General features: G+C 39.9%; 2 protein-coding genes across 2 annotated transcripts; both read right to left on the bottom strand.

Moving 5' to 3' along the window:
* Positions 1–9410: 9410 nt before the first annotated feature.
* LOC310692599 (vomeronasal type-2 receptor 26-like) lies at positions 9411–10310 on the bottom strand (the record flags this gene model as incomplete). Its single annotated transcript, XM_083473542.1, has 1 exon — positions 9411–10310. The coding sequence occupies one exon, from the start codon at positions 10308–10310 to the stop codon at positions 9411–9413; it is 900 nt and encodes a 299-aa protein (XP_083329668.1).
* Positions 10311–19762: 9452 nt separating this feature from the next.
* LOC310692479 (vomeronasal type-2 receptor 26-like) lies at positions 19763–25537 on the bottom strand (the record flags this gene model as incomplete). Its single annotated transcript, XM_083473425.1, has 5 exons — positions 19763–21040; positions 21733–21751; positions 22382–22609; positions 23765–24199; positions 25376–25537. The coding sequence occupies 5 exons, from the start codon at positions 25535–25537 to the stop codon at positions 20139–20141; spliced, it is 1746 nt and encodes a 581-aa protein (XP_083329551.1). The 3' UTR covers positions 19763–20138.
* Between the last annotated feature and the right edge of the window lie 206 nt (positions 25538–25743).

Raw genomic sequence — 25743 nt, 5'->3', positions numbered from 1 at the left:
ACCTAAAGTACCACTTTAGCTAATGGGGCCACCTGCTGCTGACGTGCCGCCGGAGCACGATTTCTGTTTTCATCCTGAAGCAAAGTTATTAATCTGAAGCACTATTTCTGGGTTAGCGGAGTCTGTACCCTGAAGCGTATATAACCTGACGCGTATGTAACCCGAGGTACCACTGTATATGCTATTCTTCTCTGAGCACTATAAACCAAATCATATAAAATATCAGTAAAATATAAAATACAATATAAAAAACAACTAAAATGAAATGCAGCAATGCAGCAGAATAGCACAATGCTGACACCACTATATAACGCTCTGAAGTGACAAATGCCAGAACAATAGCAAGAAAACAGTGTTTTCAATTAGCCTCTGAAAGTGAGCAATGTTGAGTAACATCATACTTTGGGAAAGGTCTATCTTGCTTTTTAAGGGGAGGAACATTTTTATTTAATATGTTCTTTTGGGGTTTTTTGCCTATGAAGAGATTGTCAATGTCATATATTCAGTAGCTCACAGGAAGCCAGTGCAGTGCAGTACAAACCTGGCAGCTTAACAGAAATATTCTATTACATCTATTAAACACAAATTGCCCTTCTTACACACATTGTTGGATATGCATATTATACCCCTTTTACTTTGTCTATTTCCCCACGCCATATTTATGAATCAGTAGATTCCTAATGCAAGGAAAGCATGACATCTCTGTTTTTCAAAATCCATATTCTACCTGTGGAATCTTGAAAAGACCTAAGACGTTTGCCATGCACCAGGAGGTATCAGAGCTGAGTCCCCCAATGACTCCTATGACATTTTTCTGGATGCCACACCTGTAGTTGGGAACAAAGTGATGTGATTTAAAGAGCAGGTCCAGAGTGTTTCGGTAGGTCATCTTTGAATCATAATAGCTCTCATAGATGTTGAAGCCAAGAGAGACATTGGGCAACATCCTGGGATTCTTGTTGATCTCATCAACAGCAAAGACCAAGGCCAGGATTTGCTGGTAGAACTTTGTCAACACCCTGCAAATGAAGTGAGGTTTTGTTTGATGGGAAAATTATACAGTGCACAGAATCTAGATAGGAGAAATTCACCTGTCTGCCTATAAAGCGAGGATGGAGCCAGCAAAGTTTATTTACTTATTTGGGCAATCTAAGAATACTGTGTAATTTAAAAAGCTGTTGCACATTTCTTCATATCTTCGGGAACCCATATTTGTTTTTGCTACCTTGAAAAATTGGGTATCATCAAAAAAGTTCTGTACCATACTACTTGGCTATAGGCTTTCCTATTTTCATGCCATCACTTTTCTCTTTCTCCTACTCTCTTTTCTATTTCTCTTTAAACAATTAGACTCAAAAAAGCTTATTGTTCATTGACAATATACAGATAGCCTATATCCACAGAGATTTCTAATATAACCTCTCCACACATTTAAAAAAAAAAGTTCTAAAGCAATCCCCCCTTCATATCAATCAAAGTTATTTTCTGTCCGATATAGCCTATATGGAATAATTAAAATAATATTAATTAACGGTTACTTACAGTGGGGCATCAATGAAGTCCTGGGAAGGGTGTTTCTTGAAGGAAACCTTGCGGACTATATAATAAATATGAGATGCCATTGCACCAATGACCAGGTCACCTGGCTCATGCCACTCGTGTGGAACATGAACAGGATTATTTGTTGTGCATTTAGCACTTTGTCCTTGGGACACTATATTGGGGAGCAGCAGAAGCAGCAGGAGCAACATCCTGATGACAAATTCCCTTGTGTGCATGGAGTCCGCTGCTTTTCTCGACAGTATTATTCCTCTCCTCCACCTGATATGAACAAGACAAATTGGGTGGCAGCCGAATTTGGCACGGTAAGGGACCTGTATCCACCTTACTGTTAGCTTGAACATTGTCACAACAGAATGCCTTGGATGCCAAACAATATGCAGTGGTTTGATATGAAAAAGGGAAACTGATAACTGATAAGCAACAGAGCGCAGCCTAGTCGTCTATGGTGCACAGAGGAGCTTATAATCATTTCAGGCTTGCTTGTTGATTCCTATTTTCCACTGTGGTATTTGGCGGTTCAGTCAGGTGGATTGATTATTGTAATTTGAGTAATGATAAGGGAGAGAATCACTTGTGCAGTGTTTTTCGATTCTATGGCACTTCAGGAGTAGGGGAAATGCCAAAATATTACTATTATTTTTTAAAAAACATATATTTTTATTGATTTACCCATATTGTTCCAATACCAGCCGCATTATCACAATACCAATTTTCTCTAATTAATGCAATTTTGAATGCCAATTATTCAAATGTCAATTATATTATTTAATTAAATGTTTCCCCATGCATGCTAGATTTGATGGCTTCATTCTTCTTCATTAATTCTGTGTTCCACTATATTAATAATTTCCATTGCATTCCATGCACATATAATAATCTCTTAGATAACAGCTACAGTCTTGTGGTTTTATTTTTGTTTTTGCTATATTAGGTAATTTATAAAGTTTCAAGTGAGGAACTCTAAGTGTAATCCTTATTCTTTCCTGCGTGTGATAATTTCCTCCCATGATGTTTTCCTGTTCATATATGGTGCTGTATCCTTCATTCCTGCAACTGTTAGAATCATAGAATCATAGAATGATAGAGTTGGAATAGACCACAAGGGCCATCGAGTCCAACCCCCTGCCAAGCAGGAAACACCATCAGAGCACTCCTGACATATGGTTGTCAAGCCTCTGCTTAAAGACCTCCAAAGTAGGAGACTCCACCACACTCCTTGGCAGCAAATTCGACTGTCGAACAGCTCTTACTGTCAGGAAGTTCTTCCTAATGTTTAGGTGGAATCTTCTTTCTTGTAGTTTGGATCCATTGCTCCGTGTCCGCTTCTCTGGAGCAGCAGAAAACAACCTTTCTCCCTCCTCTATGTGACATCCTTTTATATATTTGAACATGGCTATCATATCACCCCTTAACCTCCTCTTCTCCAGGCTAAACATGCCCAGCTCCCTTAGCCGTTCCTCATAAGGCATCGTTTCCAGGCCTTTGACCATTTTGGTTGCCCTCCTCTGGACACGTTCCAGTTTGTCAGTGTCCTTCTTGAACTGTGGTGCCCAGAACTGGACACAGTACTCCAGGTGAGGTCTGACCAGAGCAGAATACAGTGGCACTATTACTTCCCTTGATCTAGATGCTATACTCCTATTGATGCAGCCCAGAATTGCATTGGCTTTTTTAGCTGCCGCGTCACACTGTTGGCTCATGTCAAGTTTGTGGTCAACCAAGACTCCTAGATCCTTTTCACATGTACTGCTCTCAAGCCAGGTGTCACCCATCTTGTATTTGTGCCTCTCATTTTTTTTACCCAAGTGCAATACTTCACATTTCTCCCTCTTAAAGTTCATCTTGTTTGTTTTGGCCCAGTTCTCTAATCTGTCAAGGTCGTTTTGAAGTGTGATCCTGTCCTCTGGGGTGTTAGCCACCCCTCCCAGTTTGGTGTCATCTGCAAATTTGATCAGGATGCCCTTGAGTCCATCATCCAAGTCGTTGATAAAGATGTTGAATAAGACCGGGCCCAAGACAGAACCCTGTGGCACCCCACTAGTCACTCTTCTCCAGGATGAAGAGGAACCATTGATGAGCACCCTTTGGGTTCGGTCAGTCAGCTAGTTACAAATCCACTGAGTGGTAGCATAGTCAAGACCGCATTTTACCAGCTTCTTTACAAGAATATCATGGGGCACCTTGTCGAATGCCTTGCTGAAATCAAGGTAGGCTACATCCACTGCATTCCCTTCATCTACTAGGCTTGTAATTCTGTCAAAAAACGAGATCAGGTTAGTCTGACATGACTTATTTTTCAGAAATCCATGCTGACTATTGGTGATCACAGCATTCCTTTCTAGGTGCTCACAGACTGTTTGCTTAATGATCTGCTCCAGAATCTTCCCTGGTATTGATGTCAGACTGACTGGGCGATAATTATTTGGGTCCTCTCTTTCCCCCTTTTTGAAAATAGGGACAACATTTGCCCTCCTCCAGTCTGCCGGGACTTCGCCTGTTCTCCAGGAATTCTCAAAGATGACTGACAGTAGTTCTGAGATCACATCTGCCAGTTCTTTTAATACTCTTGGATGCAGTTCGTCTGACCCTGGAGACTTGAATACATCTAAACTAGCCAAGTATTCTTGTACTATCTCCTTAGTTATTCTGGGCTGTGTTTCCTCTGCAGAATCATTTGCTCCAAATTCTTCAGGTCGGGCATTGTTTTCTTTATCGGAGAAGACTTAGGCAAAGGAGGCATTGAAGAGTTCAGCCCTTTCTGTGCCCCTGTTTGCATTTCACCATCTTCTCCTCTGAGTGACCCCACTGTTTCTTTGTTCTTCCTTTTTCTACGGACATACCCATAAAAGCCTTTTTTGTTGCTTTTTTAAAAAAATAATATTTATTAAATTTCCAACAAATTAAACACAACACTACAAAAAACCAAAAAAGAAAAAACATACAATACAATACAAAATAAAAAACAAACAAAACAAAACAAAACGAAAACCATTTAAAACACAATCCAATTTCAACATCTTATCTTTCTTTCCCTTATTTCCTTGACCTCCTCACACCTCCCTTTTTGTATTCCACTTCTGTTAATTGTTTCAGCAATTCCTTTCCATCTTCCTGTTTTCTATCCTATAATTGTCTTAACACATACTAACCATATTTTTCCCTTTAAAGCTCTATTAATCTATTTATACTTAATTCCAATTCCTTTCCATCTTCCCGTTTTCTATCCTATAATTATCTTAACACATTTTAACCTTGAGCTAAGTTGAGCTGACCCCATCCTTTCCCCGCTTCCAAATTTGTTAGTACTGGGGCATCCTTCACTCTCCCACCTATGTAACACTGATCAGACAGGGTTTGCCAAAGCATTAACTGAATGGTGGCAGCCATTCTGGATAGCATCCTTGCCTTATCAAGACATGGGGAGACTGGATTATAGGATCAATAGACCAATGGGATATCAGATGCACACAAGGCATGATGGAGAACAGCAACAACATGGAAAAGATGGATGCGCCAAGATTGGCGGCTCAGTTACTGCTCACGCCCATGTGCCTGCTCTCACTTTAATATATTGCTCCCACCACACTGAACAACCTTTTACCTGAAGGCTTAAAAACAAAACCTAACGATCCTAGAATATCCTGGGGCGGTTCTTTGTGATGGGAATAACCAAGAAGTTGAAGCAGGTGTTCTTTACATAAACAATAAAGATTTATTTTTAAAACAAGGTAGTATAATATAAGTGGAGAAACTGAGGTTACTTCAATAATAATATGCTAGTTCCCTTTAATTCACTTTCAGAGGTTTGGGCTTTATAGTCCCTTTCTAAGGCGGTACTTTCCTTCAGTTACCCACCCCTTTAACAAATCCAGATCCTGAGGTACTTTCAGTAATAGTCTTAAGGGCTCACCCCCCCACCTTCCTTCACTGGGTTTTCGGCATCTCTTCTTTCCTCAGAAGAGTATCTCCCCTTCAGATTAGTTTGAGACCTAAGTAGACTCATCTTTTTCAGCTCCTCCTTCTCCTGTCTCACCCTCAGTCTCCCAGCAAGATCTGGTCCTTTTACTCCTGCAGGACAATACACTCAGTCCTTCACTGTACACTCGGAGTGGATGTTTTATTCCAGAACCAACTCTCCCTCCTCAACACTCTATATTTCAACCTGACTCCTATCCTATCTCCCCACCTAACTCCCAACCTCCATCCTCAACTGCCTCAATTCAACCCCCCTCTTAACCACACTTTAACTCCATCTCCCTCCAAAGCTGACCCTTTTAAACTCTCCCTCCTGGAACCACAGCCAATCAGAGGCTGCCGCTCTTTAACCATTTTCTGGCAGGAGAAAAAAGTAAAAAGAAATACTTGGAACCAATGTTTTCGTCACAACAGAAACAACATTTTACAAGGACTGGAAGAAACACCAGGGTCAGAATAACTGCCACACACAGGAAGAGAAAGGATATAGTTTGAGTGTCTCATTTTTGTTCTATGAATCAATTAATGTGTCAACACAAATAGAAGTTATTAATATTGCAGTTGTATAAGGGATTATGATTTTGATCGGAATATAATAGAAATTAAGATGATTCTGGAATGCAGAAATAAAGGAAATTATCAAACCAGCACTTCTAGCATGGGGGGGGGCACCTAAATTATATGATTTAGTATTTGAATAATTAGTATTAGTACTATAATTTGGTATTGTTATAATGAGGGTATTATTGGCTGGTAATTGTAAATTAATAAAAATTATTATAACAGAAATAGTGTTTTCCTCCAGATAATGTTGCATATCTCTGCTAATTTTCTTTGTTATTTTTTATAAGATATTTATTAAAGTTTTCAAAGTATTACAAAAAGATAAAAAAGAAAAATACAAAATAAAAATAGTTAAAAACAATTCAATCTTTCAATAACTTATCTTTCATTTGCTTATTTCCCGGACCTCCTCACGCCTCCCTTTTCTGTATTACAGTTCAGTTTGTTAGTTCAGCAAATCCCTCCCCTCTTTGTTTATCCTAATCTTCAATCTTAAAATATTATAACATTGGGTTTTTACCTATTAATAGTCCATTTTCTCATATTCCCTTATAACATTACAGCTATAAACCACTTAATTTCTATCCAACATCATTCTAACATTCATTAATTTTACAATATTTCTGTAGATAGTCTTTAAACTTTTTCCAGTCTTCTTCCATCGACTCTTCTCCCTGGTCTCGGATTCTGCTAGTCATTTCTGCCAGTTCCATATAGTCCATCACCTTCATCTGCCATTCTTCCAAGGTGGGTAGATCTTGTGTCTTCCAATAATTTGCGATAAGTATTCTTGCTGCTGTTGTGGCATACATAAAGACAGTTCTATCCTTCTTTGGCACCAGTTGTCCGACCATGCCCAGGAGAAAGGCCTCTGGTTTCTTCAAGAAGGTATATTTAAATACCTTTTTCATTTAATTATATATCATCTCCCAGAAAACCTTAATCCTTGGGCACGTCCACCAAAGGTGAAAGAATGTACCTTCAGTCTCTTTACATTTCCAACATTTATTATCGGGCAAGTGATAGATTTTTGCAAACTTGACTGGTGTCATGTACCACCTGTATATCATTTTCATAATATTCTCTCTTAGGGCATTACATGCCGTAAATTTCATACCTGTGGTCCACAACTGTTCCCAGTCAGCAAACATAATGTAATGGCCAACATCTTGTGCCCATTTAATCATAGCAGATTTCACCGTTTCATCATGAGTATTCCATTTCAACAGCAAGTTATACATCTTTGACAAAATCTTAGTTTTAGGTTCTAACAGTTCTGTTTCTAATTTTGATTTTTCCACCTGGAAGCCAATTTTCTTGTCCAAATTATAAGCCTCCATTATCTGATAATAATGAAGCCAGTCTCGCACTTTATCTTTTAATTTCTCAAAACTCTGCAATTTCAATTTGTCTCCTTCTTGTTCCAAAATTTCCCAATATTTTGGCCATTTGGCCTCCATATTGATCCAACTTACAAAGATCCCCCCTTTAGCCAAAAAATGCAACAATTTCTGGTCCGGAGGGACCCTTCAGAATCAAAGTATCTCTCTTACAGAGTTATCTGTCAAAAAGTTGCAATCTTTTAACTGCGCGATTCACAATACGGCAATTCCACTGTCCCTTGACAGTCTGTTCCCAGGCATTAAGTGATGGTCTTTGTTCCCTTTCTCTCTTCTTTTTCTGCAGGCAACAAATACTTCCCCTTCTCCCTCCCCTTTCCCGCACCTCAGGGAGGGAGTTCTCTTTTAATTGATGTTAAGATTTAAGTCTTTTTCAACCCGATTTTCAGGGTCTTAGCTTAGACAGTCTTCGCTTTGATCTATTTACAGAAAAACGGAAGGCGGACTTCCTGTTTGTGCCTTCCCGCTTCAGTGCCAAATTAGTCCATTTTTTCCTTAAATTTCCCAATCTTCAAACTTAACCTACTCACGGGTAGTTGTTTGTTAGCCAAATTGTCACAGGAAAAAGGTCAGCGCTCTCCGGCAACAGCTGCGCGGCTTCACTCCACGAAAGAAGCAGTTGACTCTCAGCACCGTGCCAAACTCCCCGTTTCGCTCCGGAACCCTTTACAGGGTTCCCTCGCAGATTGGGGGGGCGCTAAGGGTGCCCGCCGAGTCCCACGGTCACAGGCTTCACCCGCCTGTGGTTTCAAAGGGGTCCCCGCTTCACCGTAGCGGCAAGACCCGATTTCCGCACAGCTACTCCCTCAGAGCTAGAGGGAATCCACCATTGCCGATGGCGCCGCCTCCGGAAGTCTCTGCCGCCACTCTCTCAAACTGGTTAGAAGTATAATTCAGAAAAAAGGTTTGTCCTATTAGTGTTAATATCCAATGTATTTTCCTCCAGATAATGTTGCATATCTCTGCTAATTTGTTAGTTTGTTAAAATTATTTAAAAATCAAGGGAAATGGCTGTTTTAAACTTCTCCTTCTTCTATTCATCAGCTGCTTTGTGGGTGAGAGATAAAGAATGTAGAGCCCTTAACTATTTCACAATGTTTTTTTGCTTCTGGTACCCTGTGTTGTCTTCAAGATGAATTTGCAGATTCCATGCAGTAATTGATAAGAGACTTTTTATTAAAAATCATTCATACAGTACATGTACAACACTGAACAACTGAAATGAACCATTTCTAAATGAAAAGGCTGAGAGTTTTGCTATTAAGATTCCATTTGCTTTAAATATACAGTAATACATGACAGGGGTGTATGGAGTGTTAGGGAGGGGTAGTAACTCTAGCGGGGAACAAGTCGTGCTCCTTCTGGGGTAGTTTGTCTACCTCAGATCCCCACCCTGCACTCAGTTCTCACTTGTGGCTCCTAGAAGTTGTCAGCTTGCAACAGCAGCCACATCCCACAAAACAGATTCAACTGACTGCCTAAACCAGGGTGAGATCAGCCAATGGGCTTCAAATCCTCAGTGAGTTGGGGGGTTTCTCTGCATGCAAAGACGGGATATAACAGATGAGAGCAAAAGTGGGCCTAATGCTTAAAAAGGTGGCTACTGCAGGTGCTGTAGAGGGAAATGAAGGGCAGATGGGTCTCGTAAACCTTGGAAGGGAGCCCACCTAGGAGAAGGAAACTTTGAACCTAAATCTCCATTGTATTACAGCATTACTCATTTGTGAAAAAGGCTTTGGGAGTAGAACCTGAGGAAAAATCTGTACCCATTGCCTTTGGGAAACTTTGGCAGACAAAAAAGTTAAGAAGCAAACTCTACAAAGATCCAGAGTAGGGACCTGGAAATTTATACCCTCTAGCAAGTCCATGTAGCCTCAGATCCAACAGAACCACAACTTTTTCTGTCATTTATAACTTCCTTTGTGTTAGCTGTTCTCTGTTGTTCAGGTCAGGCCTCACTACAATAATGTAGCATTTAGGGGTGAAAATGCAAGCCAGTAACCCAGCACCAGAAGCAAAGATGGAGAAGATCTCCACAGCAACCATGTATTTTCCTCTGGTGCTCAGGTAGGTTGGAATGAAGGAGAGCCAAACACTGCAGAAGACCAGCATGCTGAAGGTGATGAACTTGGCTTCGTTGAAAGTGTCAGGCAACTTCCTGGCCAAGAAGGCCACCGTGAAGCTGATAGTGGCCAGGAAGCCCATGTAGCCCAAAACACAATAGAACATGGAGACGGACCCTTCATTACAAAGAAATATGATTTCTTCAGGCATTGAGTGCATGTCCTCATCTGGGAATGGGGGAGAGGTTGCCAGCCAGAGGACACAGATTCCTACTTGGACAATGGAGCAGGAAAAGACAATGAAATAAGCCAGTTCTTTGCCTACCCATTTCCTCATATTGGATCCTGGTTTGGTAGCCATGAATGCCAAAACTACCAATATGGTTTTGGCTAAGATGCTGGAGAGGGCCACAGAGAAGACAATGCCAAAAGCAGTTTGTCGGAGAAGGCAAGTCACCTTATTAGGTTTTCCAATGAACAACAAAGAAGAGAGGAAACACAACAGGAGGGAGATAAGAAGACCATAGGTGAGGCTTCTGTTGTTGGCTTTGACTATGGCTGTATTGCGATGCTTAATGAAGATGCCTAGCACTAGAATCGTAATTGGAGAGAATAGAAGCACAGAGGAAGTTGAAACAATGGCCAAGGTTTCATCAAAGGCTAGGAAGTTTGGAATCTTAGGAATGCATAGATCCTGGCCGCTGTTTGGATACTGATCTGCTGGGCAACTGACACATGTTTCCATGTCTGAAAATACACAAACAGTGTGTGACAATTTGAAGTAACCAAAAGTATTCTTAAGAATTTCCTCATCACTAGTCCATTTAGCATAGTGTTTTCTGTGTCAGAATGTATACGAGCTTCAAGTCCAAATGCTGTTATAAAAGGTGTATCAAAAATAAAAGTTGAGTATCAATTCTGGAATTTTTTATATTGGTGACATCTTTTTTTTATTGTCTCCCTGCTTTTTCTTAGAGCCACATAAACAATACAACAAAATGAGAAATGATTTACAGCTGAAATTCTTGGATCTTAGAAAAGTGAGTTTGATAAGACTTTCCCCCTATTGTCAAACAACCTAATTCTTAGAGTAGAAAACACCACTTCTATTCCACCCTAATTATGTCGAAGTTCGAGGTAAAATATCTTAGCTTCCACTGAAAAAAGAAATCTTCAAGATGTTTTAAAGATTAAAATATATTGATGTTATCTATAAACAATGAGATGAACACATCTGTTAATTTAAGCCTTCTCTCCTGCAGCAGTTTAATGTCAACAAAATTGCCAGGAGCCCAGAGGTTCTGCAGTATCTTCAGATGTCATTTCTAACCTTTCTCATTTGAAATCATTCCTTCTGGACATGGATCACAATCATAGCAGCAAAACTTCTCCCCCTCCTTCTTTTTCTTCCCGTAACCAGGATGGCAGTTGGCATTACATAGAGAAAGGGGTGGCAGCTATGCAAAGAGATAGGAAGAGTTTAATATTATGATATTGTTTTGGGGAATTTATCAAATATCCAATATCAGGTGATTTAATAGTAAATAGGAAGACTAATAGTGTGAAATGATCTGTAGGTACACAAGTGGTACCTTCAGTGGGGTAAAAAGCTGCTGTTCTAACATCATACAAACTTAAGAAGATGTCAGTATTCATGCCTGGACCATCCAACCTTACAGCTGTGTTAGAATTCAGTGTGATTTGACCCCTGGCTTGGCCTTTTGATGGAGTCACCACTTAATGGCATTTGCTTCAAGGAGTTCACATGGTGTTCCTTTGTCGTGGCACAAGGAATTAAAGGTAAGCCATTATAGTGGTTCTGCTCCTACCTGCAGGGTCATTACAAGAAACTAGCAATAGGAAATAATTCCATGACTTTTGGGTTGTGGTTTCCTGTTAGGCCACATCCTGTCTCAGAGAGAAATGCTTTGGGTTCCTACGCCTGACCTGTTCTGGGAGGAGTTGCATTCTGTTTGAAGCAAGAGGTCTGGGAGCACTCCTCTATTCTGACTCATCACTAGTCTGAAGTGGTTTGAGGTGCTAGTGAATTTCAAAATGAATAATGTGTGAAGTGCTTTTGTTGCATCTCATTTCGTGGATAACCACAAATTCTGGGTTTTCAGGGACTGTGCCATTATTTCCATACCTTAGTGAATCGTCTGTGCCATTTGATTCTGTCTTCATTAATGGTGAGCTCTTTGCCCGGAGGGGCCTGAGGATCCAAACTTCCCACTTTGACTCTGACATAGGAATTATTTGGGAAAGTGACCAAGTTGGTAATATCAAAGCCAGCTGCTAACTCTCCATATTCATTTAATGTAATTTCATCCCCAGCACTGTTGTTGAATGAGATTCTCTGCAGGAATGAGTGGAGCTAAGTGGAAAGAGAATTGAAGTTAAATGCTTCAGTTCACATTGGAGAGCATCCATATTTTAGTTGCGCATACAGGAGGAGTAGGGAATCATGAATCAGTGCTGATTCAACATTCAACAGACTTGCATCAAGATATTATGGAGAGATGAAACCATACACCTGCTTGCTTGAGACCAGCCTTTGTCAAGATCCACAAAAGGGAAGGGATTTGAGAAGTTATGTATGAGAAGAGATGGTAGCTTATATTCTTAAAGGATAGGAATGCAGTATGAGAACATCGGACTGGACCTTTCCATAGTTTATAGAGTGGATTTGACCATGGTTGGATGTTGGATGCAGAGGAGTGGCAGGAAGAAGCAGATGGGTAACCCCCAAGGGACATCTCAAGGAAAGGAGGCTCAGAGCCAGGGGATTGGTGGTGGGATGACAAGGAGTGGTCAGTGGGAGAAGAGGGAGCCAACTGGGAGGAAGAGCTTTCAGACACAGAAGAGGCAACAGGGTTAAGGGAGCAGGAAGAGGATGCGCCAGACTGAAATCCAGACTAAGAGGCAGAAGAGGAGAAAGGAGAAAAGCAGAGTCTAGAGACAGTGATCACACAATTGCTAGCCTCTTCTGGGAAACTACCAGTGAGGCTTCAGGCCCCAGATACCCCTGGTGGATGGCATACAGGGAAAGATGAGGAGTTGGCGATGGGGCCTTCCAGGACGTGTCCAGGTTGTGGCAGCCGCCTGATGGGCTGCTATTCTCTTTTCTCTTTGATATGAGGATCCCTGCAAAAGGCAGTGCCTGGGGTTGGGGTCCTGGTTGTGCTCCCTTATAATTATGCGCCTGGGGCCCCCAACCTTATACCACTGGGTAACTGGACAGGTAAGAGAGACAGAAAATTGGTGAGGGATTTGGATAGAAAATGGAGGGGTTTTCAGTATGGAGAAGGTGGTTGGCACAGCTTCAGTTATGTGTAGTTTTTTCCTTATGTCATCTAAAATCTGTTTAGTAGCATTATAGGAAATATTCTAATTCCCATCTTTGATAAAATTACTAAAGGTTTATTTTTTAATTTCTTAAGTTTTATTCTTTTATTTCTTTACTGATGATTAAATGCCAACTCACATAATGTACCAATGCAGTGAATGCTTTGTAACAGAGAACAATACCTGCCAAGGATCTGCATAGTGAGGAGAGAGTTTTTCCTTAGCATCTCTTCTGTTGCGAATGGTTCCATCCAAGTGCATGCTACTTAAGGCATGTGCCAAAGCATAGACAGCATTATAGATACTGTAGCTGTGGCCAGTCATGCTCATTTCAAAATATGGTGCAGGAAGGCTCTCCAGCATCTCCTCTCCAGTACACATGTGATCGTTGGATGTTGAGAGAGTGGAATTTAAAAGTGAACAACTGAATGCATCTTCCCAGAAATCTTGGATAAAACCATCTGTTTCTGTCCAATGAGGACGTATACTCCGAAGAAAGTCTTTAAAGTTGTGAATCTCCTTGAAGTGAATTGCAAAGGAGATAGCACCATGGAACATTCGTATATTAACAGTAAATTTTTGAAGGCTATATAATATGAAATCAATTTGGGTAGTTGTAATCCATACTTTTCCTTCACGTGAATTCTTTTGTGGAAATAGTAGCTGAGATAACTGCATTGTGCTTAAAGCAGCTGACAACCATATACTAAATCTACTTTCTCCATATACAAGAACTACATTGGTCCTGCTGGTTGTGAAAATTGGTAACCAGATCCTTGAGTCATGCAGTTGGTTACTGTTATAAATTAGATAGAGTTCCACTCTTTCTGTGAATGCTGAACAGATTCCATTCTTGAAAAGCATTGGCTCAATTGTCTGTAAGAAACGTTCTCCAGCTTCATTAGCTGGAGTCATGAGCCCAACCCATTTCCATCTGAAATGCAGAAGTAACCGGATAATTCCCTGATACTGAAGGTCTTCATTGGGGACCATGCGGTAAAAGGAAGGGAACTTGGTTCCATAATTTATGGCTGGTTCAAATGAACCATATGAAATCTGGAAAACAAGAAATCATCATATCCCAAAATATTTGTATATAAACACACACACACACACACACACACACACACACACACTGAATATATATCCCAAATGTACCAAATTACATAGAAAAACAGATATAATCTTGCTCTTGATTTCTGTAGATATTTATTGTTATAATTATGGCATCATCCCAGCTTTATACTTGTACACACTGATAGTCTACAAGTAGAGAGGTGCATTTATCATCGTTCGTGTTAATATCCTAAATGGAAGACTCAACAAAGTCCACAGTGGAGGTGGATCATGTACTTTTGCTCTGTAACCTTTATAGTGATTGTAGGGAGTGGTTGATTCTCTATCTATTCATATTTGTTATTAATATTATGGCATCATCACAGCTTCATTCTTGTACATTTTGATTGTAACTAAGAGTAGGGGAGCATTTATCATGGCTCATGTTTATATACTAAGTGGATGTTTAAGCAAAACTGCAAGGTGGAAGTGGAGTGATAGAAATTGTTGATTATGTACTTTTGCTCTGTAACCTTTGTAATGTTTGTAGGAAGCCGTTGATTCTCTATCTTCTAAGTACTCTCTCAGGAAGTTTTCCTGGGAAATCCTGAAGAGCTCCATTAGATTGTACAGTGGTACCTCGGGGTAAGTACTTAATTCGTTCTGGAGGTACGTTATTAACCTGAAACTGTTCTTAACCTGAAGCACCACTTTAGCTAATTGGGGCCTCCTACTTCTGCTGCACCGCCCCTGCATCATTTCTGTTCTCATCCTGAAGCAAAGTTCTTAACCTGAAGCACAATTTCTGGATTAGCGGAGTCTGTAACCTGAAGCGTATGTAACCTGGAGCGTATGTAACCCGAGGTACCACTGTATATGCTATTCTTCTCTGAGCACTATAAACCAAATCATATAAAATATCAGTAAAATATAAAATACTGTACCAGCACTATTTAAAACAACTAAAATGAAATGCAGCAATGCAGCAGAATAGCACAATGCTGACACCACTATATAACGCTCTGAAGTGACAAATGCCAGAACAATAGCAAGAAAACAGTGTTTTCAATTAGCCTCTGAAAGTGAACAATGTTGAGTAACATCATACTTTGAGAAAGGACTATCTTAATTTTTAAGGGGAGGAACATTTTTTGTTAATGTGTTTTCAGCAATTTTTGCTTATGAATCCAGTGCCCATGTCATATATTGAGTAGCTCACAGGAAGCCAGTGCAGTGCATTCAGGATTGATGTATATGAACCAGTCTAGGTGCCTCCTTTACAAACCTGGCAGCTTTAGAGAAACCTTCTATTACATCTATTAAACAGATACGGTCCCTTCTTACACACATTGTTGGGTATGCATATTATGCCTCTTTTACTTTGTCCATTTTTCCACTCCAGATATATGAATCAGTAGATTCTTAATGCAAGGAAAGCATGACATCTCTGTTTTTCAAATCCATATTCTACCTGTGGAATCTTGAAAAGACCTAAGACGTTTGCCATGCACCAGGAGGTATCAGAGCTGAGTCCCCCAATGACTCCTATGACATTTTTCTGGATGCCACACCTGTAGTTGAGAACAAAGTGACGTGATTTAAAGAGCAGGTCCAGAGTGTTTCGGTAGGTCATCTTTGAATCATAATAGCTATCATAGATGTGGAAGCCGAGAGAGACATTGGGCAACATCCTGGGATTCTCGTTGATCTCATCAACAGCAAAGACCAAGGCCAGGATTTGCTGGTAGAACTTTATCAACACTCTGCAAATGAAGTGAGATTTTGTTTGATAGGGAAATTAAACAGTGCACAGAATCTAGATAGGAGAGATTCACCTGCCCGCTTATAAAGAGAGCATGAAGTCAGCGAAGTTTATTTACTTATTTGGGCAATCTAAGAATACTGTGTAATTAAAAAAGCAGTTTCTTCATATCTTCAGCAACCCGTGTTTGTTTTCATCACCTTGAAAATTTGGGTATCATCAAAAAAGTTGAGTACCATACTACTTTGCTATATGCTTTCCCTATTTTTTATGCCATCTCTTTTCTCTTTCTCCTACTCTCTTCCCTATCTCTCTTTACACAATTTGACTCAAAAAAAGAAAAAAGAAAAAGAAAAAGCTTATTGTTCATTGACGGTATGCACATAGCCTATATGCACAGAGATTTCTAATAAAATCTCTCCACACATTAAAAAAATAAAGTTCTAAAGCTATCTTCCTACCCAATCAATGAAAGTTATTTTTAGTCAGATATAGCATATAAGGAATAATTAAATAATATTAGTTAACGGTTACTTACAGTGGCGCATTAATGAAGTCCTGGGAAGGATGTTTCTTGAAGGATAATTTGGGGACTATGTAATAGATATGAGATGCCATTGCACCAATGACCAGGTCACCTGGCTCATGCCACTCGTGTGGAACATGAACAGGATGATTTGTTGCGCATTGAGCGCTTTGTATTTGGGACACTATATTGGGGAGCAGCAGAAGCAGCAGGAGCAACATCCTGATGGCAAATACCCTTGTGGGCATGGACTCCCCTGCTTCTCTCGACAGTATTATTCCTCTCCTCCATCTGATCTGAACAAGAAAAATTGGGTGGCAGCTGATTCTGTCAATTTCGCACTTTAAAGGACATGTATCCACCTTATTGTTAGCTTGAACATTGTCACAACAGAATGCCTTTGATACCAAATAAGATGCAGTGGTTTGATATGAAAGAGGGAAACTGATAACTGATAAGTAACAGAGCCCTGCCTAGTTGTCTATGGAGCACAGAGGAGCTTATAATCATTTCAGGCTTGCTTGTTGATTCTTTTTTTACACTGTGGCATTTGGCGGTTCAGTCAGGTGGATTGATTATTGTAATTTGTGTAATGATAGGGGAGAGAATCAGTTGCGCAGTGTTTTTGGATTCTATGGCGCATCAGCAGTAGAGGAACTGCCAAAATATATCTATTATTAATTTTTAAATATATATTCTTATTGATTTACCAATATTGTTCGAATAGCGACCTCAATATAACAATACCAATTTTATCCAAATAATGCAATTATGAATGCCAATTTTCAAATGTCAAATTATATGATTTAATTAAAAGTTTCCCCTTGCGTTCTAGATTTGATGGCTTCATTCTTCTTCATTATTTCTGTGTTCTACTATGTTAATAATTTCCATTGCATTCTATTGACATATAGTAATCTCTTAGATAACAGCTACAGTCTTGTGATTTCTATTTGTGTTGGTATATATTAGGTAATTTATAAAGTTTCAAGTGAGGAACTCTAAGTGTAGTCCTTATTCTTTCCTGCGTGTGACAAGTTCCCCCCATGATGTTTTCCTTTCCATATATGGTGTTGTATCCTTCATTGCTGCAACTGTTGATATTTCCCATCATGCCCTGGGAGAAGCGGTTATCCCACAGTTTCCAAAAGTCACTTCATCACTTTGTCCTGTGTTTGGCTTCCAGTAAAAAAGCAGTGTTCACCATTTTTTTCCAGCCTAGGAGGAATGGTCTGATTTCAATTAGCTACAGCTTGGTTGCTACAGCTTGGAATTATAATTGGAAACATACGTTTGGAAATGAAGCTGAAAGCACATACATCAAGTAAAGCTCGACTGAGAAGACTGCTGATTAATGGATCTCTGCGAACAGGAGTGACGGACGGATTAGTAAATCTTCTGATGAATTGCCACAAGAAGACTGTATGTTTGGAATGAAGGGGGTGGTGGAGGAAAAAACTCCTTTTTTCCTGCATGATGTGACATTAATAACTCTTCACCCCAGATAGAAACAAGATTGTCGCGTTTTTATGAATCATAGGCAGGACTTTAAGAACTATGTGGGATGGATTATAAAAGGAAAGAAGACTGGAGAACAGTGAGAAAAGAGGAAAAAAATTATGACGCAGTTAAAAAATGGTGTCTCGCCAAGACAGGCTTGCCGGAGGAAATTGTTCGACTGAGAAGGAATGTTGGAATGTGAGTTTGGCCTGACAGAGCCCCCAGACTCATTTGATTTATTTGAAAAATAAAGGACAGATCGGAGATTAATTTTGTGTATGGAAGCGTTGTACAGAGGCTGTCCCTGATCGATATGATTTTTGGAAGAGTACAAAATCCACATAGAATGCCAGCTTTTAACCTGCTTGTGAAAATCATCAGAGATCGCAAAGAAAGGAATTTATGATAACAACAAGAAGAGAAAGGAAGTAATAAAGGACTATCCGGATCAAACTGGACAGAACTGTCTAATTAAAGCAGTAAAGATAAGTGATGCTGTTGTGGACTTGAGCGGAGCTTGATGTATGGGTACCCCCAACAAAATTTAAAATTGGCTGTATAATTTGGAATTAATGTGATATGGATAATGTGATGTAATTGGCCTGTTAATAATTTTTTTTTTAAAAAAGAAGTTATTCATATTGCAGTTGTTGTATAATGGATTATTATTTTGACTGGAATATAATAGAAATTAATACGATTTTGGAATGCGGAAATAACGGAAATCTAGCATGTGGGGGGGCACCTAAATTATATGATTCGGTATTTGAGCGATTAGTATTAGTATTACAATTTGGCATTGTTTTAATGACGCTATTATTGGATGGTAATTGAAAATAAATAAAAATTATTATAAAAGAAATAGCATAAATAGACTTTAAATCAACTTTAGAAACAACTCATCTGTATTCTCTGAAGCCATTTGGCTTATTTGAGATACTCTCTGCCACCACTCTTTCAAACTGGTTAGAAGTATAATTCAGAAAAAAAAGGTTTGTCCTATTAGTGTTAGTAATATCCAATGTATTTTCCTCCAGATAATGTTGCATATCACTGCTAATTTGTTAGTTTGTTAAAACTATTTAAAAATCAAGGGAAATGGCTGTTTTAAACTTCTCCTTCTTCTATTCATCAGCTGCTTTGTAGGTGAGAGATAAACAATGTAGAGCCCTTAACTATTTCACAATGTAATTTGCTTCTGGTCCCCTGTGTTGTCTTCAAGATGAATTTGCAGATTCCATGAAGTAATTGATAAGAGACTTTTTATTAACAATCATTCATACATTACATGTACAACACTGAGCAACTGAAATGAACCATTTCTAAAATAAATGGCGGAGAGTTTTGCTATTAAGATTCCATTTGCTTTAAATATACAGTAATACATGACAGGGGTGTATGGAGTGTTAGGGAGGGGTAGTAACTCTAGCGGGGAACAAGTCGTGCTCCTTCTGGTGCAGTTTGTCTACCTCAGATCCCCACCCTGCCCTCAGTTCTCACCTGTGGCTCCTAGAAGTTGTCAGCATGTGACAGCAGCCACATACCACGAATCAGATTCAACTGGCTCCCTAAATAATAATAATAATAATAATAATAATAATAATAATAATAATAATAAAAACTTTTATTAATATCCCGCCCTCCCCAGCCAAGGAATCAGGGCGGCTAACATTCTAAAATCATTTCATTAAAAAATCAGATGGATGGCAACCATTGGGCTAGAGTTCTGTGAAGATTGCCAAAGGAGGGAGTGAGGCTGTGCCCTGGCCAAAGGCTTGGCAGAACAGCTCTGTCTTGCAGGCCCTGCGGAAAGATGTCATGTCCCGCAGGGCCCAAATCTCTTGTGGCAGACTGGAGCCACAGCCAAAAAAGCCCTGGCTCTGGTTGAAGCCAGCCTAACCTCTCTACGCCCTGGGACCTCCAAGATGTTTTTTGTTTGAAGATCGTAAGTTCCTCTGTGGGACATACCAGGTGAGGGCAGCCAATGGGCCTCAAATCTTCAGTGAATTGGGGAATTTCTCTGCATGCAAAGACAGGATATAGCAGATGAGAGCAAAAGTGGGCCCAGTGCTCAAAAAGGTGGCTACTGCAGGAGCTGTAGAGGGAAATGAGGGGCAGATGGGTCTCATAAACCTAGGAAGGGAGCCCACCTAGGATAAGGAAACTTTGAACTTAAACCTCCACTGCTTTACAGCATTAGTCATTTGTGAAAAAGGTTTAGGGAGTAGAACCTGAGGAAAAATCTGTACCCGTTGCCTTTGGAACATCTTTGGCAAGTTAAGAAGCTAACTCTACACATATCCAGAGTAGGGACCTGGAAAGTGATACCAGCCAGGAAGTCCATGTATTCTAAGACCCAACAGAACCACAAATTCCACTGTCATTTATACCTTTCTTTGTGTTAGCTGCTCTCTGTTATTCAGGTCAGGCCTCAACACAATAATGTAGCATTTAGGGGTGAAAATGCAAGCCAGTAACCCAGCACCAGAAGCAAAGATGGAGAAGATCTCCACAGCCACCATGTATTTTCCTCTGGTGCTCAGGTAGGTTGGAATGAAGGAGAGCCAAACACTGCAGAAGACCAGCATGCTGAAGGTGATGAACTTGGCTTCGTTGAAAGTGTCAGGCAACTTCCTGGCTAGGAAGGCCACCGTGAAGCTGATAGTGGCCAGGAAGCCCATGTAGCCCAAAACACAATAGAACATGGAGACTGACCCTTCATTACATAGAAATATGATTTCTTCAGGCATTGAGTGCATGTCCACATCTGGGAATGGGGGAGAGGTTGCCAGCCAGAGGACACAGATTCCTACTTGGACAATGGAGCAGGAAAAGACAATGGAATAAGCCAGTTCTTTGCCTACCCATTTCCGCATATTGGATCCTGGTTTGGTAGCCATGAATGCCAAAACCACCAATATGGTTTTGGCTAAGATGCTGGAGAGGGCCACAGAGAAGACAATGCCAAAAGCCGTTTGTCGGAGGAGGCAAGTCACCTTATTAGGTTTTCCAATGAACAACAAAGAAGAGAGGAAACACAAGAGGAGGGAGATAAGGAGACCATAGGTGAGGCTTCTGTTGTTGGCTTTGACTATGGCTGTATTGCGATGCTTAATGAAGATGCCTAGCACTAGAATCGTAATTGGAGAGAATAGAAGCACAGAGGAAGTTGAAACAATGGCCAAGGTTTCATCAAAGGCTAGGAAGTTTGGAATCTTAGGAATGCAAAGATCCTGGCCGCTGTTTGGATACTGATCTGCTGGGCAACTGACACATGTTTCCATGTCTGAAAATACACAAACAGTGTGTGACAATTTGAAGTAACCAAAAATATTCTTAAGAATTCCACATCACTAGTCCATTTAGCATAGTGTTTTCTATGTAAGAATGTATACGAGCTTCAAGTCCAAATGCTTTTATAATAGGTGTATCAAAAATAAAACTTGTGGATCAATACTGGATTTTCTACATGGGTGACATTTTTTTACTATTATTGTTTCCCTGCTTTTTCTTAGAGCCACATAAACAGTACAACAAAATGAGAAATGCATTACAGCTGAAATCTTTGGATCTCAGAAAAGCGAGTTTGGTAATAGTTTCACACTATTGTCAAACAACCTGATACTTAGAGGAGAAAACACCACTTCTATTCCACCCCAACTTTGTAGAAGTTGGAGGTAAAATATATTAGCTTCCACTTAAAAAATAAAACTTCAAGATGTTTTAAAGATTAAAATATATTGATGTTATCTATAAACAATGAGAAGAACACATCTGTTAATTTAAGCCTTCTCTCCTGCAGCAGTTTAATGTCAACAAAATTGCCAGGAGCCCAGAGATACTGCAGTATCTTAAGATGTCATCTCTAACCTTTCTCATTTGAAATCATTCCTTCTGGACATGGATCACAATCATAGCAGCAAAACTTCTTCCCCTCCTTCTTTTTCTTCCCGTAACCAGGATGGCAGTTGGCATTACACACAGAAAGCGGTGGCACCTATGCAAAGAGATAGGAAGAGTTTAATATTATTATATTGTTTTGGGGAATTTATCAAATATCCAATATCAGGTGATTTAATAGTAAATAGGAGTACTAATAGTGTGAAATGTTCCGTAGCTACACAAGTGGCACAAACTTAAGAAGATGCCTGGACCATCCAACCTTACAGCTGTGTAAGAATTCGGTTTGATTTCACCCCTGGCTTGGCCTTTTGATGGAGTCACCACTTAATGGCATTTGCTTCAAGGAGTTCACATGCTGTTCCTTTGTGGTGGCACAAGGAATTAAAAGGTAAGCCATTATAGTGGTTCTGCGCCTACCTGCAGGTTCAGTACAAGCAACTAGGACTAGGAAATCATGCCATGACTTTTGGGTTGTGGTTTCCTGTTAGGCCACATCCTGTCTCAGAGAGAAATATTTTGGGTTCCTACGCCTGACCTGTTCTGGGAGGAGTTGCATTCCGTTTGAAGCAAGAGGTCTGGGAGCACTCCTCGATTCTCACTCATCACTAGTCTGAAGTGGTTTCAAGTGCTAGTGAATTTCAAAATGAATAATGTGTGAAGTGTTTTTGTTACATCCCAAACCACAAATACTGGGTTTTCAGGGACTGTGCCTTTATTTCCATACCTTAGTGAAGCGTCTGTGCCATTTGATTCTGTCTTCATTAATGGTGAGCTCTTTGCCCGGAGGGGCCTGAGGATCCAAACTTCCCACTTTGACTCTGACATAGGAATTATTTGGGAAAGTGACCAAGTTGGTAATATCAAAGCCAGCTGCTAACTCTCCATATTCATTTAATGCAATTTCATCCCCAGCACTGTTGTTGAATGAGATTCTCTGCAGCAATGAGTGGAGCTAAGTGGAAAAAGAATCAAGTTAAACACTTCAGTTCACAACAAAGAGCATCCATATTTTAGTTGCCCATACAGGAGGAGTAGGAAATCATGAATCAGTGCCAATTCAACATTCAACATACTTGCATAAAGATATAATGGAGAGAAGAGACCATAGACCTGCTTGCTTGAGACCAGCCTTTGTCTGTATCCAAGAAAGGGAAGGAAATTGAGAAGTCATGTAAGAGAAGAGATGGGAGCTTATGTCCTCAAGCAACATGGGCTGCTTTTCTGTTTTCTCTTTGATATGAAGATCCCTGCAATAGCCAGTGGCTGGGATTGGGGTCCTGGTTGTTCTCCCTCAGAATTATGTGTCCAGGGCCAATGGGCCCCAGGCCCCCAACCTTACACCACTGGGTAACTTGACAGGTAAGAGAGAATGAGAGAATTGCAGAGGGATATGGGGAGGAAACGGAGGGATTTGCAGTGTGAAGGAGGTGGTTGGCACAGCTACAGTTACGTGTAATTTTTGGTAGTCTGTTGCTTCTGAAAGCCTGTGTCACCTAAAGTCTGTTTAGTATCAATATAGGAAATACTCTAATTCCCATCTTTCATACAGTAAATTTACTTAAGGTTTATTTTTAATTTCTTAAGGTTTATTCTTTTATTTCTTTACTGATGATTAAATGCCAACTCACATAATGTACCAACGCAGTGAATGCTTTGTAACAGAGAACAATACCTGCCAAGGATCTGCATAGTGAGGAGAGAGTTTTCCCTTAGCATCTCTCCTTTTGCGGATGGCTCCAGCCAAGTGCATGGTATTTAAGGCATGTGCCAAAGCATAGACAGCATTGTAGATACTGTAGCTGTGGCCAGTCATGCTCATTTCAAAAAATGGTGCAGGGAGGCTCTCCAGCATCTCCTCTCCAGTACACATGGTTGCTGAGAGAGTGGAATTTTGAAGTGAACAACTGAATGCATCTTCCCAGAAATCTTGGATAAAACCATCTGCCTCTGTCCAATGAGGACGTATACTCCGAAGAAAGTCTTTAAAGTTGTGATTCTCCTTGGAGTGAATTGCAAAGGATATAGCACCATGGAGCATTCGTATATTTACAGTAAATTTTTGAAGGCTATATAATATGAAATCAATTTGGGTAGTTGTAATCCATACTTTTCCTTCACGTGACTTCTTTTGAGGAAATAGTAGCTGAGTAAACTCCATTGTGCTTAAAGCAGTTAACAACCATATACTAAATCTACTTTCTCCATATAGAAGAATTGCATTAGCTTTGCTGGTTGTGAATGCTGGCAATAAAATCTTTATGTCCTCCAATTCTAGTAAGTTACTGTTATAGTGTATATTGGGTTTAACGCTTTCTGTGAATGCCGAACAGATTCCATTCTTGAAAAGCATTGGCTCAATGTTCTGCAAGAAACGTTCTCCAGCTTCATTAGCTGGAGTCATGAGCCCAACCCATTTCCATCTGAAATGCAGAAGTAACCGGATAATTCCCTGATACTGAAGGTCTTCATTGGGGACCATGCGGTAAAAGGAAGGGAACTTGGTTCCATCATTTATGGGTGGTTCAAATGAACCATATGAAATCTGTAAAAAGCAAAAGCCAAACGTTTCCAAGTGGAAACAAGAAATCATGATATCCCCAAATATTTGATATTTGTATATAAACAGCCACCCACACACACTGAATATATATCCCAAATGTACCAAATTACATAGAAAAACAGATATAATCTTGCTCATGATTTCTACAGATATTTATTGTTATTATTATGGCATCATAATATGGCATTATACTTGTACACACTGATTGTCTCCAAGTAGAGAGGAGCATTTATCATCACTCATGTTAATATACTAAATGGAAGACTCAACAAAAGTCCAAAGTGGAGGTGGATCATGTACTTTTGCTCTGTAACCTTTATAGTGGTTTAAGAGAGAGGTTGATTCTCTATCTATTGATATTTATTATTAATATTATGGCATCATCACAGCTTCATTCTTGTACATTTTGACTTTAACCAAGAGTAGGGGAGCATTTATCATGGCTCCTGTTTATTTATTAAGTGGATGATTAAGCAAAACTCCAAGGTGGAAGTGGAGTGATAGAAATTGTTGATTATGTACTTTTGCTCTGTAACCTTTGTAATATTTGTAGGGAGCTGTTGATTCTCTGTATACTAAGTACTCTCTCAGGACGTTTTCCTGGGAAATCCTGAAGAGCTCCATTAGATTGTACAGTGGTACCTCGGGTTAAGTACTTAATTCGTTCTGGAGGCAGAATAGCACAATGCTGACACCACTCTATAACGCTCTGAAGTGAGAAATGCCAGAACAATAAGAAGAAAACAGTGTTTTCAATTAGCCTCTGAAAGTGAACAATGTTGAGTAACAGCATACTTTGGGAAAGCACTATCTTGATTTTTAAGGGGAGGAACATTTTTAGTTAATGTGTTCTCAGCTATTTTTGCCTATGAAGCCAATGTCAATATCATATATTCAGTAGCTCACAGGCAGCCAGGGCAGTGCATTCAGGATTGATATATATGAACCAGTCTAGGTGCCTCCTTTACAAACCTGCCAGCTTTACAGAAATCTCCTATTACATCTATTAAACACAAATTGCCCTTCTTACACACATTGTTGGATATGCATATTATGGCCCTTTTACATTGTCTATTTCCCCACTCCATATTTATGAATTAGTAGATTCCTAATGCAAGGAAAGCATGACATCTCTGTTTTTCAAAATCCATATTCTACCTGTGGAATCTTGAAAAGACCTAAGACGTTTGCCATGCACCAGGAGGTATCAGAGCTGAGTCCCCCAATGACTCCTATGACATTTTTCTGGATGCCACACATGTAGTTGGGAACAAAGTGACGTGATTTAAAGATCAGGTCCAGAGTGTTTCGGTAGGTCATCTTTGAATCATAATAGCTATCATAGATGTGGAAGCCGAGAGAGACATTGGGCAACATGCTGGGATTCTCGTTGATCTCATCAACAGCAAAGACCAAGGCCAGGATTTGCTGGTAGAACTTTGTCAACACCCTGCAAATGAAGGGAGGTTTTGGTTGATGGGAAAATTAAACAGTGCACAGAATCTAGATAGAAGAGATTCACCTGC

This window comes from Podarcis liolepis, assembly GCF_965112155.1.
Source record: "Podarcis liolepis genome assembly, chromosome: 13".
Classification (NCBI taxonomy): domain Eukaryota; kingdom Metazoa; phylum Chordata; class Lepidosauria; order Squamata; family Lacertidae; genus Podarcis; species Podarcis liolepis.
This window is presented reverse-complemented; position numbering and strand designations above follow the sequence as displayed.